At 39.0% G+C, this 17,904-nt stretch overlaps 1 protein-coding gene across 1 annotated transcript in view; it reads right to left on the bottom strand.

The window, feature by feature from the left end:
* The window catches only part of TTC27 (tetratricopeptide repeat domain 27), a 93,842-nt gene that overhangs the window by 26,156 nt on the left and 49,782 nt on the right, over positions 1 to 17,904 (bottom strand). The window contains exons 11-15 of the mRNA XM_088144819.1: positions 15,969 to 16,064; positions 11,701 to 11,823; positions 5,201 to 5,428; positions 1,551 to 1,649; positions 452 to 504 (exon numbers count right to left, since the gene is read on the bottom strand). Coding sequence (XP_088000945.1) covers positions 452 to 504; positions 1,551 to 1,649; positions 5,201 to 5,428; positions 11,701 to 11,823; positions 15,969 to 16,064 — 599 coding nt within the window. The remainder of the gene's footprint in view (positions 1 to 451; positions 505 to 1,550; positions 1,650 to 5,200; positions 5,429 to 11,700; positions 11,824 to 15,968; positions 16,065 to 17,904) is intronic.

Genomic DNA, 17,904 nt, shown 5'->3' with positions numbered 1-17,904 from the left:
ACCCCAGTGCAACAAATCTGGAAGACCCTATATTGGGTACATTCCTGAATGCGGGTGCTTCTACAAAGAATACTTGGCCTCCTGGCCCTTATGTATATATATAAAAAAGAGATGCAGAGCACATATAGCCCTCCCTCCGCCAGCTTCACTGTGAACCTGAACTCTTAATTCATTGTGCAATAAATTTTGTACTGTAACATTTGTGGGTGTGGTGAGATCTAAAAAGCTGCTTTTCTTTCCAAAAGTTTTTTCATGATATAATCTCTGACATTCTAATGATATTTATAATGGGAGGCCAAATGGGAGAGCTTCGACTTGTGGTGGTGATAAAGAGGATCCTGAAGGCAGTACGTTCAGAAGCTGAATGTTATTCCGGAAAGGCCAGAGTGAGAGGAAACCAGGCCTGTTTACTTTGGAAAGAAGAATTACAAATCCCCTTTGATGCACTTACTTCTGTTTTAATCTGATATATGCGGTAGATAGATTGTTCCAAGCCTCCGCATTCTGCAGTCAAAATACACACAAAAGCATTAGCATTAAACTGCCATGGAAGGGATAAATTTTTAAATACAAATACATAAACACACTTTTCTCCACAAACAATGCTGTGTTAATAGCTGATATTCATACAAACCCAAGTACTGAATTTATACCATCTGTCAATATGCACAATCCAACGATTTATAAGAGGAGAGTTTCAGGCATGTACCACTGACACCTGTTAGGATATGCAAAGTTCTAATACTCTGAAACAGTTTCTGACGCAAGCAAAAGATGCTGATGGAAGAACAACAGATCAACAGAAATAATGGCATAATGAATGGAAATATGGCCATAGTATGCTTTATCGCCTTTTCTCAAAGAACGATCTTTGGGAAGTTTTTGTACAGGAAAGACCTGGTAATGTCTTGCAAAATGAGGGGAAAGACTATTACCTATGGAGTAATGGCACAATATCATATTCCTTATTTAGAAAGAAAAAAAATCATTTAAAATCAAGGAACAGCAAGTTTTTCAACTGGTGGGCACCATCATGCAATTTCTAGAACACCATAGGCACCAAAATATAAAAATTAAAAAAAGTTATGTATTTTTTAAGTATGTTTTTCAGTTTTAATGGACAAAATCCCATGTGAGAACATAGAAATCTTTCAGGTTTTGACTATCTTGCGAGGATTTGGCATTTCTAAAATTGTGCACTTGTGTCCATTGCATACGTGTACATGTATAACTGGTGGGATGTTGTACATACATTGTATATGCACATACATGTGCACATACTTAGGGCACCGATAACACACTCTGTAACACATGTGCACTATGCAGGTGGGTAGGTGCAGTGAGACAAGAGAACTCAACTGACATCTGTAACAATTCCTCCATGGCTATAACTGCTGCTTTTTTTCTGCAATGAGCCTTTTTCTGACTGTCAAATGTAAACTCATAGAGAAATCCACCAATCCCACTTGTTCCATAAAATGTGGAAAAGGATAAGAAAAGGATATTTGCTCAAAGCACACCAGAGTGCTGCTTTTCCTTCATTTACTTACATCAGGTTCCAACATCACACAGCGTTGAAATGCTCGGGAAGCACCTTCATAATCTTCCAGTGCTAAGTAGGCACAGCCTAAGGAAAACCACACTCCCAACTGAAAGAAAAATAAAATAAAATGGATAAAATGTATCTACACAATTTTGGTGAAGACCTAGTTATGCTCTGTCAGCTGTACTTTCAGGTAACTGGGGGAAAGTTACTGAAAACAGCCTTTCCCAACCTAATATCCCCCTGCCTCGTACACAGAACTACAAGATAGCTAGGGCCATATTGGCTGAGAATTCCGGGAGTGAAATGGGGAAGACTAAGAAACTATAGGATAACAGTGGCAGCTAAAGCTTGACAGATAAACCTAGTAGGGACATGTTCCAAAGAGGGCACTGGATACCATTCCCATTCCCCCACTCCTCCCAGTTCATTACTCTGATACTGAAACTCAAGAACCAGTGATTTGGTAAACTTCAACTGGCTCTAGGAGTTTTAAGTTTTGTTTTCTCTTCATCATCAACAGCGGCAAACCTTCTATACAGGCAGGACCAGGCTAATCTTGTCTGGGCTCACAAGTTAGGTAGGACAGAAGCTGATGAGGAGGAATTCTCTGATTTTCATGACAGAGAAAGTCATCTGTAAACAAGGGATGGATGGCAAGGCTAGGAAATCAGCAGCTACACAACCATGGAATTAAAAAGGTGGGAGGAAGAGGCCCAGCATTTAAACCTGGGGGCAGGCAGGATTCCAGATGCTCTTCAATGGAGAATTTCCCTAATTCTCTACAATAAACCTACTTATCTTACTTTGTTGTGTCTGCTTGGGAATGCGGAGTAGCAAGAAACTTTATTGCTATACTTGGTCCAAAGCCCTGACAGTTGGGCCGGTTACTACTTGGATGGGTAACTCAAGGAATACTAGGGCTATAGGCTAGACTGAGAAGTGAAAAAACATCCCAGAAGAGGCCAGTGGCAAACCACATCCCTACAGTTAACCAAGAAAACTGCAAAGTTCCCAGGAGTTGAGCTTGACTCAAGGAGACTACCTTACTTTCCTGTAAACAGAAATTCAGAGAGTTCCTGCACTTTTTCTTTTATTTTTGTTCTATTTCTTAATTTTTCTTTATATATTTTCACACTTAACTTTTACCTACGTTAAAATCTTTAATAAAAATTATATATATACACATACATATATAAACAAAAGAAATTCAGGGAGCATGCTTGGGAAGAAAATGGAACCCATGAACCAGATGTAAGCAAACTGAGAACACCTAATTCTGTAATGTTAAAGGAATTTGTAGTCTCACTGAGTAACTATTCACTTTTTTTTTTTTAATCACATACTTATGCACAAACGGGCCCAATAATAAGACACCCTCTGCACTGCCTCATTCCTTGATAATGACTTAATGTGGATTTCCCCACAAGGGGGAAAAAAAAAAAACTATTTGAAGCATAAATTTCTGAATGCAGAGCTGGGTTCCCCAGAGGGCAAACTATTACGCACGCACACACACATTTGATTCCAAGTTATATAATGAAAAGCCTAATATTCTGCATGCAGAATGGCCTGGTTCAGATATAACAACTGGGGACTAATAAACCAGGAAAAGGCAGATTTCAGATTGTTGAATCCACTTTGTTCTTTTCCTAGAATATCTACAGTAGGTAACTCCAGAGTCAGGCTCAAAAACATGCATTTAGAATTAAAAGTGCTCTGATCCCAGGAGTTTGTTTTAAAGAACCAGAACTTGAATGGCACTAACACCCCTTTAGGGAAAGAATTGTATTTTTCTTTATTTTAGCAGTTTAATTTATGGCACAGTGATGTTATCTTGCCATTATTGTGAAAATTTTTTAAAAACACACTTTATTATCTATTGGCTATCATACAGAAATATACCAGAAATTTCCAGTCTACTTTCTGCAATAAATTGTAACACATAAGCCATGGAACAAGTGTGTGTCTAGCCTGTTCCCTCTCCATCCCTCTTTTCATCTTCCTATTGGCTACGTCAGCTTTTTAAGTCATTGCTTCCTACAATGTCCACATTGTGAAGCTAGGTTATGGCATCTGTTCATATCAAGAAATTAAACTTTGAAATCCTAATGTAATTCTTGGTAATTTTTACATGGAATTGGACTGATGCCCTGTGGTCTATGCCTTACCTTTGCAGGTAGTAATGTGAATTTGAAAAACATTTCTTGAGATGTACAAAATTATACTTCTGGAAACTTAGTATAGTTTATAGTAGTACAGGTGTCAGTGATGATTTGGTCACTCCACAGTAACACATAAGTGTTCTTTCTAAAGGGTTAGGACATATATGGAATGCAATATCCATCATCTCTGATTATTAGCCATGCCAGCTAGGACTGACATAAACTGGAATTCAGTAACATCTGTAGGGTTCACCCCTATTCTACAATATAGGACTTGAAGTGGTTCTAGCTCCTCCACCCTGCAGATTTACTCCTCTTTTTACCCATCAAACTACCTCAGCATCCATCAGAAGGGAGCTCTGATTCAATCACCTTAATTATGAAACAGACAATTGGTTTTTCTCAGGCTGTTTTATTTGGAAATGGGCTCCAGATTAAAGAACAATGATTTTCTTTTTTGCACTTCCACCTACTTAGAAAAGGCAGAACTAGAGTAATTTTATAGAAATGTGTTTTTTTTTCCACGATAAAAAAGGTAATGCCAAAGAATTGCAGGAAATGTGTTTAAGTTATCTTTGCACATTTCAGAAGGAGGCCTTTAGAGAGGGCCCAACAGAGAAAAATCTGCAGAAGAATATCAGAATGAGAAAAGCCATGACTTCCGGAGACAATTATGCTAGTTGGAATGGGATCTGGCAAATCGCTCAGAACTGTGAAAAACCAGAGGCCTTTCATAATCACAACTTGCAGAGAAAGGGTTCTGATAGCAAGCTGTTACCCTGAATCTCAATAGCAAGCATAAGAGAATACAGCACAAGATGCATTTCCAATAAAATGCTCATCTCAAAGCAAACATCTTAGTAGTGTTTGTGAAAGAACTGGCTTAACACTAAGATCCTGAATCATAAAAATAGGGCCATTTCTTAGGATTTTCCCCCCATACAAACTCTTGTTCCTATTTTTCAGAGTGGGAATTGTTTAAGAAGATGGCATGAACAGCATTACCAGAACATCTGGTCACAAAGGCAAGTGGCAGCTGTATTCTCAACATACTTGTCCCTATTTTCAGTCTTAAAATGATGTCAAAGCACACCTGTCTCTCACCATCAAGAACTCAGAGGAAGAAGGTACAACTAGAGTCTGCCCTTTCCTAAATGGCTCCCAGGGGGACACTGGGGGACTAAAGGCCGGGAACAAAATATGCAGCCGCAACACTGCACGAGAATGGCAGGCTTTGAACTGGATGCTTTGAATTCAGAACTGAAGGAACAGCATCAAAATTTAATTTCTCATCAAAGTTCAAACAGCTGTTTGAGGATCTTATCTATTGAAAAGGGTTGACAATCCTTGGCACTTACGCTTTTTCCTTTACAAAATGCACAACACCTGAACTCCATGAACCAAAGAAACTCTGTGTTATGGAACTTCAGTTATCAGGCAAAATATTTAAGAAATCAAGTACAAATTGTTTTAAGAAGCTGCAGTTGCTTACCTGCATTGGGTTAATCTCTACGGAATGCTCAAAGCATTCTATGCATTCTCTAAAATTCCGGTTGCGAAGGTGAAGGAGGCCCTTTGAACGCTGAGCCCTGGCACTGCGGTGATTGGACAATTCCCAAGCTTTGTCATAATACGAATGGTCTTTAAGAACATCTCCAAGCAGGCAATATAGTCCTACTGTTTCTTTCTTCTCTAGCTCCTGCCTCAAAATTTCTTCTGCCTATGGGGAAAAAGAAAACAGGGAAAGGAAGAAGAAATGGAAGGGGGAAACCAGAGTCCAGACACTGCTAACATTCTATTGGCCACAAATGTAATTTGTTTCAATTTTCTCCAGGATCCTAGGCTAAAAATGCCAGAAATTGACATTCTCCATCAGGCTGTTCTCTGTAGACAGATAGTGCTTATCTTCACCCCTCCCCAGCATCCATCTGAGGTTGTTGAGGCTCTTTAGCAATCTCTCTCTCCACTCTGAAGTCACTACTCAAAGCCCAACCAAGCACTGAACTGTTGTTGCAGATAAAATGACTTTACAGGAGCCTAAGTAGGAGGAATTGGGGCAGCTGCCAGATTCCTCTCCTACTTTTCTCACCTACAAATTTGGTTGACACCAGCACTGAAAAGGCAGCCTGGTTCTAGCCCCACGACTTACTCCTGCAGGCAAAGAGGCTCCAGCAATGCTGGCCAATGAGAGGACTGTATTGAAGGCTCCTTGCCCAGAGAAAAGTGAAGTCTAGGGAAGAGGCTACATGCTAATCAACATGCTATATGAATGCATATAATGCCAATTAATTTTTAATTCTTTTGAATATATAAAACAAAATGTCAAACAAAAGCAATATAAAAATATTCCAGGCTTTTTACTCTTTGGGCTGTATCTCCTTGTGTCTATCCTTGTTTAAGTATCTTCCAGAAGCAGCAGCAATGTGGGATACTTTCAATTATTTGCCTTCCTCTCTGCTATCAGGGTATTGACAGTATTTCATATTAGCTTTGAATTCAGGGTAGTATCTGTAACTGCTAGACTTTATCTTAGTCATACTGTCCCTTAACAAGCTGGTTTCAGAAATGGGCTGGCCCTGAAACACCTTTTGCAACCAAGACAACTACGGAAAAAAAGCAAGAAGAGAATGGGATGCAAAACCTAGAAGACAAACGCAAGGATTATTAAATCAAACATGAACACTGCACAATCTGCACCAAACCTTCTTGTCAGGAAGAACGATTAAGCTTTGCAATAGTTTTCTAAAGAAGGAAAGAAACAAACAAATAAACCCCAGCATGCTAATAGTGTGAGGAATTTAAAAACCTAGGCAAATCTTTATTTTCTTGTTTTCTCTCCTGCTTCAGAGCCATAGTCTGCGCCGTGAATAAACATCTCAGAGGTAAAAAGTGCACTGGGAGCTGCTCCTTTACCCCATCTTTGCAAAACACTCTCAAATTTAGGTCATTGTATTTTAGAAGAGCCAGCCAACACAATAACATGTTATGTTCAGATTCACAAAACTACATTTTCTAAGCTGACCTGGACTAAAACTGCAGTGAATTCATTACCAATGCCAAAGGAAAATAGGACGTAGCTTGGCGGTACAGCAAACACGCATTTCGAAAATGTCATCTTCTGTCCTGGCATTGCCAAGGAGAAGGTGATGAAAGCCAGACTGAGCCCAACCAAAAAGAAGAGGGAATTTGCAAGACTATTCGGCAAGAGAAGCAGCCATTCTCTGGTAACACATTTGTTCAGTACAGTCCAGGCACACATTCTCAGGTGGCTCAAGACCTTGTCTAACATGACCTGCTGATTGATATAAAAGAGGTAACTAAGCAGATAGGAAGATACAACTCTTTCTATATACATTTTAATTTGGATGGCACTAATTCAGCAGTTCAGCAGCTTCTCACCCATTTCCCTCAGCTTGCGACCCTCTTCTCTTCCCTAATGGATAGGTCAATGCTGCTTGTAACATACAACCAAGAAGATGTGGTCACCTAAAATCATTAGGACCCTGCAACACTAACTCATGCCCTTATCACCACTTACCTGGACTAGTAGAATGTGTTCTACATGGGGCTGCCTTTGAAAACCATTTAGGAACTTCAACTGCAGCAGTACGGTTATCAGTAGGTACACAACAACATGCCTATATTATATCTGTGCTTCGGGCTCTTCACTGGCTCCCTATTAGCATCCAAGAGCAATTCGAAGTGCTGCTTTTGACCTTTAAAGCCCCACATGGCTTGGTGCTAGAATACTTGCAGACTTACACCTTCTCCCCCCAGTTTTGATTTGCTCGACTTGGACATATGTTGAGAACCTACTTATGACACCCCCCTCCCCACTCATGCACACTTCTGTGGGGTAAGGGGCTTATAGGCACATATTTTATATGGGTGCACCTATACTTTGGAACAGACTCCCTAGAAATTCAGTCTGCTCCCAGTCTATTGGATTTGTACAACCTATTAAAAACAGTTGCTTTAAGTGACCTTGGGGGGATGGATTGACAGCATTAGACTGACTGATTATTGTGTTGCTTTTGACTGCTTTGTATATGCTTTTACCATGAATGTTTTATTGTGTTTTTATTGATGTATGTCAACTGCTGTGAGTCTTTTTGACTGTGGCAGAGTACAAATCAAACCAATCAGTTGAAAAATAACTGTTGTGAACATGCTTAAACGATTTTCGCAACTGCTTAGCAGTTTGCAATTATTTTTTTCTTGAGAATACCAGTTTAAAATATTGCTGATAGAAACTCTCCTGGAATAGAAGATCTAGATTTAAAAGACAAAAAGCTGTGGTCAAATAAAGTTGTAACTCTTTTTGTAGCATTGTGATCATCTAAACATTTCAACCAAACATTGGAATTGAGTACTCACTTTAATTAACAGATCTCAGGGTTATCATTTATAGTAGTTTACATGCTTTAAAACTGTAGTTCCCAAAAACAATTGACCTGCAAGGTGCTTTTTATTTTCTGACCAGTGCAAAATGTGAAAAAATTACATTTCTCTTCAAAGAATGATAGCAACTATCCAGTTTTTTTTTAAAAAAGATGGCCTTAAAGTCCTAATCATAAAAGATGAACTTAAAACAGAAACTCTTCATTCAAAAAAGCTCTTCTGTCAAAGTATAAATTAAATGGCTCTCCAGCTTTTACATAAAGTGGTCCCATTGTGTTTTGCAAATAAAAATGTTGTTTTCAATATTCAAAGGTCTTATTAGTTCATACCTTTAATCAGAATTAGTTGACACATTTTCAAAACCTGCATAAGGAGCAATTATTAAACATTTTTATCTAGATGCCTTCTTTATTCAGTCTTCAGTTTTTTTCTATTTCTTGGCAGTACATATTGAATTTATCCAAACAGTAATGAATTCCTAGCAAATGGGAAATGTTGGCCTTAATGTTGACAAGATTCTCATGTTGGTATTTCAACCCTTTGACAAACTTTTTGATGAAAGAACACCATCATTTTGCATTGACAAGAATTTTCTGGTTCATAATTACCATATTTAGGAATTGCAAATATTGGCCACAGTATGTTAGGCAGGCTTACGTGGCTGTCAATAAGTATGTTCTTAGAATCAACAAGAATCACCTGATGTCTGAAATATGAAAATGTACACTTTGTTGCTCCACATGCCTAGCTGCTTGGAAAGCAAATTACGTGGATATAGATGACACTGGATAGTTGCCTATAACATCCTGTCTGGTTTTCAAACAGGCTACAGTTCCTGCATTTGGGGATTGTTGGGATGGGTGTGTGTGTGTACTTTTTTGTAACGTTTTAAAGATCACAGAATCCACATTTGTTGTTTTGGTGTTCTGCAACACTCAGGACTTTACATCCTAAATATTTTGTTAATTTCCCACCTGGCACAGTGTAAAGACTAGCTGGTTGGTAAATGAAGCTGGAGGAAGTACTGTGTCTAGCAGCCCACACTAAACATTTGAAACTGGTTTTGAGATTACTGTGGTGGCAATAGCATGGTCTAACTCTGACCAAATACCTTGGATAACATGGAACACTCAGCCATAGCACTGTCTAGAAACGGAATCTGAATCAGCAGTCCACTGGGAGCAACTGGACTGGAGCATTTTTCATACCCAGACTGTCTAAGCACTTTTAAGGATGTAGCATAGCTGAAATTACTATAGATTAATCTTAATGCCAGCCTCCTTCACATATCCTGACAATGGCTATAATATTCAGTGTTGGTGAGAAGTTGCAGTTATCAGTTATCATGATCTTAGAACTATGATGCATTTTAACCATCTAATTCTGGGTATGCCCCTAACATGTGATACCCTATCAAAACATACAGATTGCTGAGGGGACACTCTAATTACCAAAGATAACCAAAATAAAAGTACAGAATTAAGTGGAAAACAAGGGAAATATCAGAGAAAAGCAGCATGCTGACACCTGCAAACTAATCTAGAAATGATTTACCAAAAAAACAAAAAAAATATCAAATTACCTTGAGGAATTATATCAGAATATTCACGTAGTTCTCCCTTCTCCCTTAGCTCTCCATTTCTTTGCCTTGACCCAGAGAATCACAGAGCTAGATGGGGCCAATTAGGTGACTGAGTCCAGCACCTTCCTCAGTGCCGCAATTTGATTTAAAGCAACCCTGAGAGATAGCCGTCTAGCTTCTGAACAAAGGAGCAAAGATGAACCTGCTACCTCTCTTGAACTGCTTCTACATTAGGAAACTATTCCTGATCCTCCCCGGAACCTATTTTCCTGTAACCTATTCTCTGTTCTGCATTCTGGAACAACAGAGGACAGGCCTTGGCTTTATTCTGTGAGACTCCCTGCCCTGCCCCAAAACTTGACATGGGTTACCACATTATCCCCTCAGATGTCTTTTCTCAGTTCCTCCAAACTGTCCTGTAAAACTGTACAACAGCCAGTTTGGTCTAGTGGTTCAGGCACCAGGCTAGAAACCAGGAGACTGTGAATTCTAGTCCTGCCTTAGACATGAAAGCCGGCTGGATGACTTTGGGCCAGGCACTCTCTCTCAGCCCAACTCACCTCACAGGGATGTTGTTGTGGGGAAAGCACGAGGAGGAAGAAGTATTAGGTATGTTCACCACCTTGAGTCATTTATAAAAATAATAAACATGGGATAAAAAAATCTAAAAAAAAACTTAGTTTCCAGTGTCCTAACCTAACTGTTGTCCTTCGTTGTATCCATCTGAGTCCTTAAAGACTGGTGTTCAGAACTAGATTAAGATTTGTCAGAGAGAAATGACAAATTGTCAATTGACAGTGAGGTGGAGGCTGACCAATGCAGGAAAGAAGAGAATATTTCACTGGGCCTGTGAGAGAAGTGAAGCAGGTGCACATACATACATACAAAGAAAACAGCCTTCAAAGCCACCATGTTGGCCTTCCAAACAACATAGTACCTTTAATGCTCTGTGAAGGAGTGGTTTGCTCATACTGGCATGATTTGTGGAGTGCCCCTTTTATACTTTGCTCAGCACTGGTCTGAAGCTTCCCAGATCCTCCTTTTTTCTCTCTGACAAAGGCAACATTAGTCCTCCTCTAGCCATCTGGTACTTCATTATCTAGGATTTTTCAAAGGCAGTGAGTAGAAGTTTGGCCAAACCATTAACAAGTTTCTTCAGTAACCTAGGAGGGGAACCCCCTTTTCCTGGAGATATGAACCTTGACTATGTTGACATTAGGATACTGCTTCTTCAATCTGCTCTTAAATTTGCTTGATGGAATCCCTTTAGAGAAGACTGAGACAAAATAGGACTTGAGTAGTTCTACTTTTTCTCTGTAATTTATTACCATCTTCAAATGTTCACTGAGCAGATGATGTAGTGTTTCTTTTCTTTTTCTTAGATTTGAACATACCTGAAGAAAGCAGTTTTGTTCTTAGCATTCCTTGCTAACCTGAGCAAATTCAGAGCTTCAGCATTTCTAATATCCTATCTACAAATCTAGCCCTTCCACAATTTTCCTTGACAACTTCTCCCTTTTTCAATCTCCTATATACATCCTTTCTGATCTTCAGGCTTTCATTAAGCTTTTTATGCACACTCGTTAGCTTCATTTGCTTCCAGCCCCACTTTGCTTTTAGTGTCTTCTTTTTTAGGAACGCCCACCCAATTTGTGCTCCTTTTCTCACTAATGTCTCCTGCCATGGAATCGTACTTATCACTGAGTTAATTTTTTTTCTTGAAGTCTAAGGTAAACATGTGGCTACACTCAGCTTTAGTTTCCCTTAAAATCAAGAGATGTAATTTAAAAATGCCTGTCCTCATCTCTCTCTCCCCCCACTCCCTTCATTTCCTTTGATCATCTCCTCTTTTGTCTTAAAAGCTACTGCGTTATTCTTTGTGTAAGTAACATATGCAATTCTGGATAGTTTTGAAGTGGTAGAATGTTGATGGCAACAACCACATATATGTACAAAAGGTACACCATGTAAAAAACACAACAACAATAATCAGAGTGGAAGTACTTTACCTTCCCATGCTGGCCTGCTCTTTCATAACAGATAACAGCATCTTCCCACATTTCAAGCTTCTTGAAGAGCTGCAGAGCTGAAGTAGTACATCCAAGGTCAAAGAGTAAGCTTGCAAGCTGACGCTTTAAAGTAGAATATTGAAAAATTCAAGTTATGCATTTTTCCCTAGAACAACATTTAGCAGTGCTGATATGGATTAAGATTATAAAATAATTTAAAATGTCTCAAGACAGCTCTCAAAGGCATGGAAACTAACTTACTTACTTCCTTCCTTCCTTCCTTCCTTCCTTCCTTCCTTCCTTCCTTCCTTCCTTCCTTCCTTCCTTCCTTCCTTTCTCCTAATATATTACTTCTAAGGAAATCATCTAGAAAAATCTATTAATTTTGCACTTGTAATTTCTCAAAATTAAAATGAGTAGAGATTGGCTATGGATTTTACAAACTTTATTCACTCAGAACTACTCTATACATGGAAGTAGTAGCTTTGCCTTTGGACCATTTCCAGATACTAGAACAGAAAGAAGAAACCAGGATGTGCACACAAATAACCAACAATAATACCCACTGATGCTGGCCAATATTGACGTTATCTATCTAGAGTCTGGGTCACACTGACATTCCTTGATACAGTCCTTTACTCAGAGACAATTAGGAAGGCTAACTGGGGATAGACGGAAGAAAGTCTGGCCAGCTTATGTGTGTAAACCAGATATCAGTTAATGAAACAATTGAAATGAAATCCTGGACAATACATTGTAGGAAATTAATTCCAAGTTTATGCAACAGTGACTCCATCTCAATATCCAAAATAGTTAAAAGTAAAGGAAATCTGATTGACAGGGAAATTAAAACAAGAGAGTAGGTAGGATATACGCTCATGGTGCACTTTGTTTTTACAACTACAAAATATGCTTTTAAAGAAACATAATAACAAGTAAAGATTTACATCAGTCTTCCCCTAACATACGCTTCAGATGTGCCGAGATGATAGAGCCAATATATTTAGAGAAGGCTGATTTACTCAATTGCTGATTGCTGGAAAGCAAGATTCCATCAATACCATTCAGGCATGATGAGAATGACGAATATCTACTACATGAGCAATCCTGATAAGCCCACCTCTCACCAATGTCACTCAAATGGCATCAATTAGCTACAGTCACCCACACATTCTGGGCAAAATGCCGCAGGAGACAAATTTCACCAGTGTGACCATATGCGTGCTGGCTTCAGTGCTACCCAGGAGGCTGGATACCTCAATCCAAAACCGAATACAGCCGAAATTGATCTAGCTGCTGAATACACTAGAATTCATCTCCTGTGGGAAAACCGTTGCCAAGTTTTCCCACAGTAACCTCTAGTTATTTGAAACAGATTAGTACTGAAGCATCTTAAGAATCTCCCTAGAGTCTTAAATGCTTTTTAAATGCCAAATCTTTCCATTCTAACGTAATCAACTTTCATCATTTACCATCTAATAAACCAAGTCTCATTATATTACTGATTCATTGGCCATGAGAAACCTGAAATTTCAAGAGTTACCTCTCCAAAGTATTTAACATTCTCTCTCTTTTGTTGAGCTATGGGTTAGTTAGTACCCATCTGAAAATCATCCTCCATGGACTAGTGGAAAAGAAAAAGTGCACACTGACACTAGCCTATAAAAAGGTCCCTTTCTCCCAAAGTCCTTACGCTTCTTTTCCCTCTTACAACTCTCTCTATGGGGCCTTGATTTCACTTTCTGAGCCTGCCCTTGCACCTCTAAGGTTCATTTATTCTTAGACTTGTACCTTTTTTCTCCAAAAACCAGAGAGAACACAAAAAAGAGATATGAGTTTTCTGGAAATTTCTGAATGAGAAAATGCAAATGAGTATGATTCAAATTAGCATATTTGCCTCAGTATTCATAGTCTGTGCAAATATTGGGGCTATATTATTTAATGTGAAAAAAATTAAATCTAACCTATTTTGTGACATAATTTGTGATATATAAAATTGTGATATATTGTGATATGTTCAAGAAACTAAAAATTTTGATGTGTAGTAAAACAACATTTAAAACAATGTTGGGCAATATGTAATAAAATAATAGTCATCTTCAATGAGCATTTAGCTTCTCAATTTTTTTGGACAAATACCTGGAAAGCAAGCAACTTTGAAACTACCAGGTCTGCCTGAAATGGAATTTTTTCAACAAAAATGTGGAGCCCATAAAATTTTCAAGATCCAATCTCTCACAGCAATAGTTAACTTTTCTTTCTTTTTCAACATCATCCTGCAACATCTTCTTCCCTTCCTCTTTTCCTTCTCTCTCTCTCCCCAAAGCTCAGATTATCTTGCACAATTACACCCTGCCCCCCTAAAAAAACCTTTAATCTCTATCCTTCTAACTCTCTTTTCTACTGGGAGATGACTGCATACAATACAATTAAACCGTTTAATTTTATTTGCTTAATAAATACTTCAGTTTTAAAATGGGTATTTTTTCTCTGCAGGGCTTTTTGGAGACTTTATATAGTACAGGTATTCCTCTACCCTGACTTTCCCTGCTTTGCTAGCCCCTTCCCTCATTTTTGTTTACGCTTGGTGACTAAATGGACACTGTTGTTTTGGAAATGATGCAGAAGTGATTTGACATTGTCTTCTTTCAGGGTGTTTTTTCAACTTCTCAATCTAGCTTTAAGTCTGGGGGTTTCATCTCAGTGAGGTACTAACCGGATTCAAGTGTGATTAGCTTTTTTGAAATCAGCCAAATTTGACTAGGGGCTGCCACCAGCTATGACTTCACTGCACCCTTCGCCCCTCCCCCAACACACAGGTGCACACACACACACACACACAAAATCTTTTCTGGAGAAGAAATCTATACCAAAAATATATAGCTCAACTGGATATTACTCAGAGATTTCAAGGCATGCTAAAAGTCTGAGAAGGAAGTAACATTTTATTCAGGCCTGTAAAACAACAACAAAATGAATTGCCTTCCAAATGAAAGGGGCCACATTTCATGGTGAATGCTACAGAAATCAATGACATCTCTAAATGTAGTTTTCCTCGCTAGCTATATAGTCTAGCCTGTGCTGCCAGAGTGCAGAATTTCCATCTGTTTGAGGGCCATGCCAGCTCTCAGCTACACATCCAAGACTAAAATCCAAAGCAGACTGGACACAGAACAATTTGTGTGCTTTTGTGGGTGGGGTGGGGATTTAGAGAACTAAAGAAGTGAATTGGGGCTGGATAATTCTCTTCAGTTTCCAAAGCTTTTAGCTCCCCCCATCAGGGTAACGACTGGAGGACAAGCAGGGATGCTAGCTGAAGAAGAGACAATTTAAATTAAAATAGAGCTTCCAAGCAAGCTGACCGTTTTCACTTCAATTATTCCCAGCTGCTCTGTTTTAGTACATGCATGACACCTAGAAACAATATAGTTGATCCAGGATTTACCCAAGATCAAGGAAAAACAATGGGCTGGCAAGTAGGAAACAGGCAAACTGACAAGACAGACTTTCTGGTGACAAAAGAAACACCAAGATGAGTAAGATGATGGGATCACAGCCAAGAAGCCCTAATAGATGCTGCTGACAAGCTCTTTGCTGGTCCTTTCCTGTTTTCTTTTCCTTTGGTTTCTGGGATGTGACAAGAAGAGACAGAGGAGAACCTGCATACCAAGGTCAGGATGAGAAGACATGATCCTCCACAGCAGCAAATCATATTTATTATTTATCTGTAACAGTTTTCAAGGGTAAGTATGAGAAAAATATATGTGAGGGCTGTGCTACTTAAGACAGCACTTCAACCACCGTGAATAATAAATCACCAATAGAGCTCACAAAATTGGTTTGCCTTGGGGGAAAAAAAAAAGTGAAAACCACATTGGGTTTTGTGAACTGGAAAGATTTCTGAAAGATTTTAAAACAAAAAGAATGCAAAAATGGTTTCTCCTGCGTCAAAGAAAGACAAATGGATTGGAAAAATTAAGGTCAAATTTCAAGGAAATCTCTTGGCAACTAACCAAGATTTGACCAATTACATTTATAATTGTATGTGTGGTGACATTTGGTAATGTTGTTAATGCACAGTTTAAAAGCACTGCCAGCTGAGACGTATTGTAAAACAGAAGCCTACTATTTTACATAGTAAGTCAGGTAAGTAGCTTTGCTATAGTAGTTCATATAAAAATACTACAGGAGAAATTTTTCCATCTCAAATTTCATGCTTCATAAAATGACATCTACAAATCAAAAGCCTTAGGACAGCAATTTTATACCTGAACGGCCCAGTGTGGAGGAACTTGGCAACTGTAAAAAATCTTCATACGTTCACAAATGGATGTTGTCTTCTCTTCAAATTGATCTGCAAGCGCCTGAAAATCCAATACATTTACATATGTAATGAAATATAAGATTTTGTTTAATAGCATCTAAGAATCTGCCTAATACAGCAACTGGACAAAATAGCATTACCCACTTAAAGATACTTATTTAGCAAGCTTAAACACATCAAACAGTGTTTCCAAGCAAGTATAAGAGGTACTAGACAACCCCTGACTCGTTGGGTCATGTTCTTTCCACATATAATATAGGCTGGAACCATTTTCCCTCCCCTCATGACCCTCAGCAGAGCCCCGGTGAATCCTCCTCCTCCTCGGCTGACCAGGGAACTGTGTGTGACTTTGCTAGGGGGATGGGGAACAAAGGGAGTTGTGAACTGCAAGGAAAACTGACCCCCGTTCCCCATCCTGACATGTCAAGGGCCCCCTGCCTTGAGGGAGGCAGAAGGCTCACCTCTTGACTGCTGGTGCCCCTCCAACCAGCCCTACCTCACCAGCAGGCATCCAAGTCACTCCCTCATCCTTCCCTTACTGCCCACTGCCGTTAAGAGATTTCAGTTGTCGGCCTTGGTTCTAAAGCAGCCAATTGTCACTTACCCATTGGGCCTTGCTGCCAGCCAATTGGGCAAAGGGGCCAGAGGGAGGCGGGAAAGAGCGTGGGGATATGCCCCTCCCATCTTCCCTTGCGCCATGCAACCTATGGGTTTCTGGGAAGTATAGTCATAAATCATGATCATGTGACCGCAGCTAACCACAGTGACTCTGCAGCGGCCACAACTTTGCAAATAGAACTGGTGTGAAGATCCTTGAAATTTTAATTCCACAGGAGTCATGGGTCCTAGATTTTGGATGCATTCTTTAAGTTACCCCATTTGAGGTACCTTGCTTCAAAAATTGTTGCTCTACGATGCACCATTTTGGCTAACTGAAGGTTACAAACAGAGAGGAGAGTTTTAGTAGTATATAGATAAGATGCCACTGTAAATGTCAAAATCCCCAAAAGCCTATGAAATAATGGAGCATTTCACACACAGGGAGCTAAGTGGCACATGCATCTTTTTTGTGCACTATAAAAGGAGATGAGAGAAACTGGAGCCTCTGTAATTGTCCATGTTAACACCATCATGGATAAATTTTATACTTAAAGGTATCAGTCACTGAAGAAAATTCTATTTACAAGTATTCATTTTTTATAAATGGAAATTAGATACTGATAGTTTAATTCAATGAAGTAGTGGCAGGCTTCTTGTATCCCTCAAATATTTTGGACTTTACTGTCTACTAGACTTAAGCAGCATGGGCAACATGAAGTGGCTGTGGAGCCATGATATAAAATTCTGAAAAGCATCATGTTAGCTGATTTATTTTAAAAACAGTGTTACCCAACCCCAAATCCTTTCCTGATACGTTCGACTATAATTCCTAATGCCTCATTTCAAGCTGATGGAAGCTATAACTCAACATATATTTAAGGCATCCGGGTGTGGTGGTCTAGTCTAGCAAATATAGATCAAGGATAATTTCTAGTTGATGATGTATATAAATCAATCAAATAATAAATAATAGTGATGCATTTTAACAGGCTGTCTTTTATCCTAAGGATATTAGTGATCATTCCTGCTGAAGAGCAGTACTGTGAAACCATGCTGATAAATTGTTTTAGTGAAAGCATTTCTCATCTTGTTAAGTTTATCATCTGAAAATTATCCTTCTGTGCTCATGTTAGTATGTAATACATCAACTATTATAGCCTTTCCCAACCTGACACCACCAGATGTATTTGCTGGAAGTTATGGGAGTTGTAGTCCAATACATCTTACGGACATTAAGAAGACTGCATTAATACATTCAGCATCAGTGGAAATTACACCTA

This window comes from Python bivittatus, unplaced genomic scaffold (assembly GCF_059951505.1).
Source record: "Python bivittatus isolate LINGU-HERP-01145 unplaced genomic scaffold, Pbiv_v1 ctg000020_np1212, whole genome shotgun sequence".
Taxonomy (NCBI): domain Eukaryota; kingdom Metazoa; phylum Chordata; class Lepidosauria; order Squamata; family Pythonidae; genus Python; species Python bivittatus.
The sequence above is the reverse complement of the archived record's forward strand: the minus strand, read 5'-3'. Positions and strand labels throughout refer to the sequence as shown.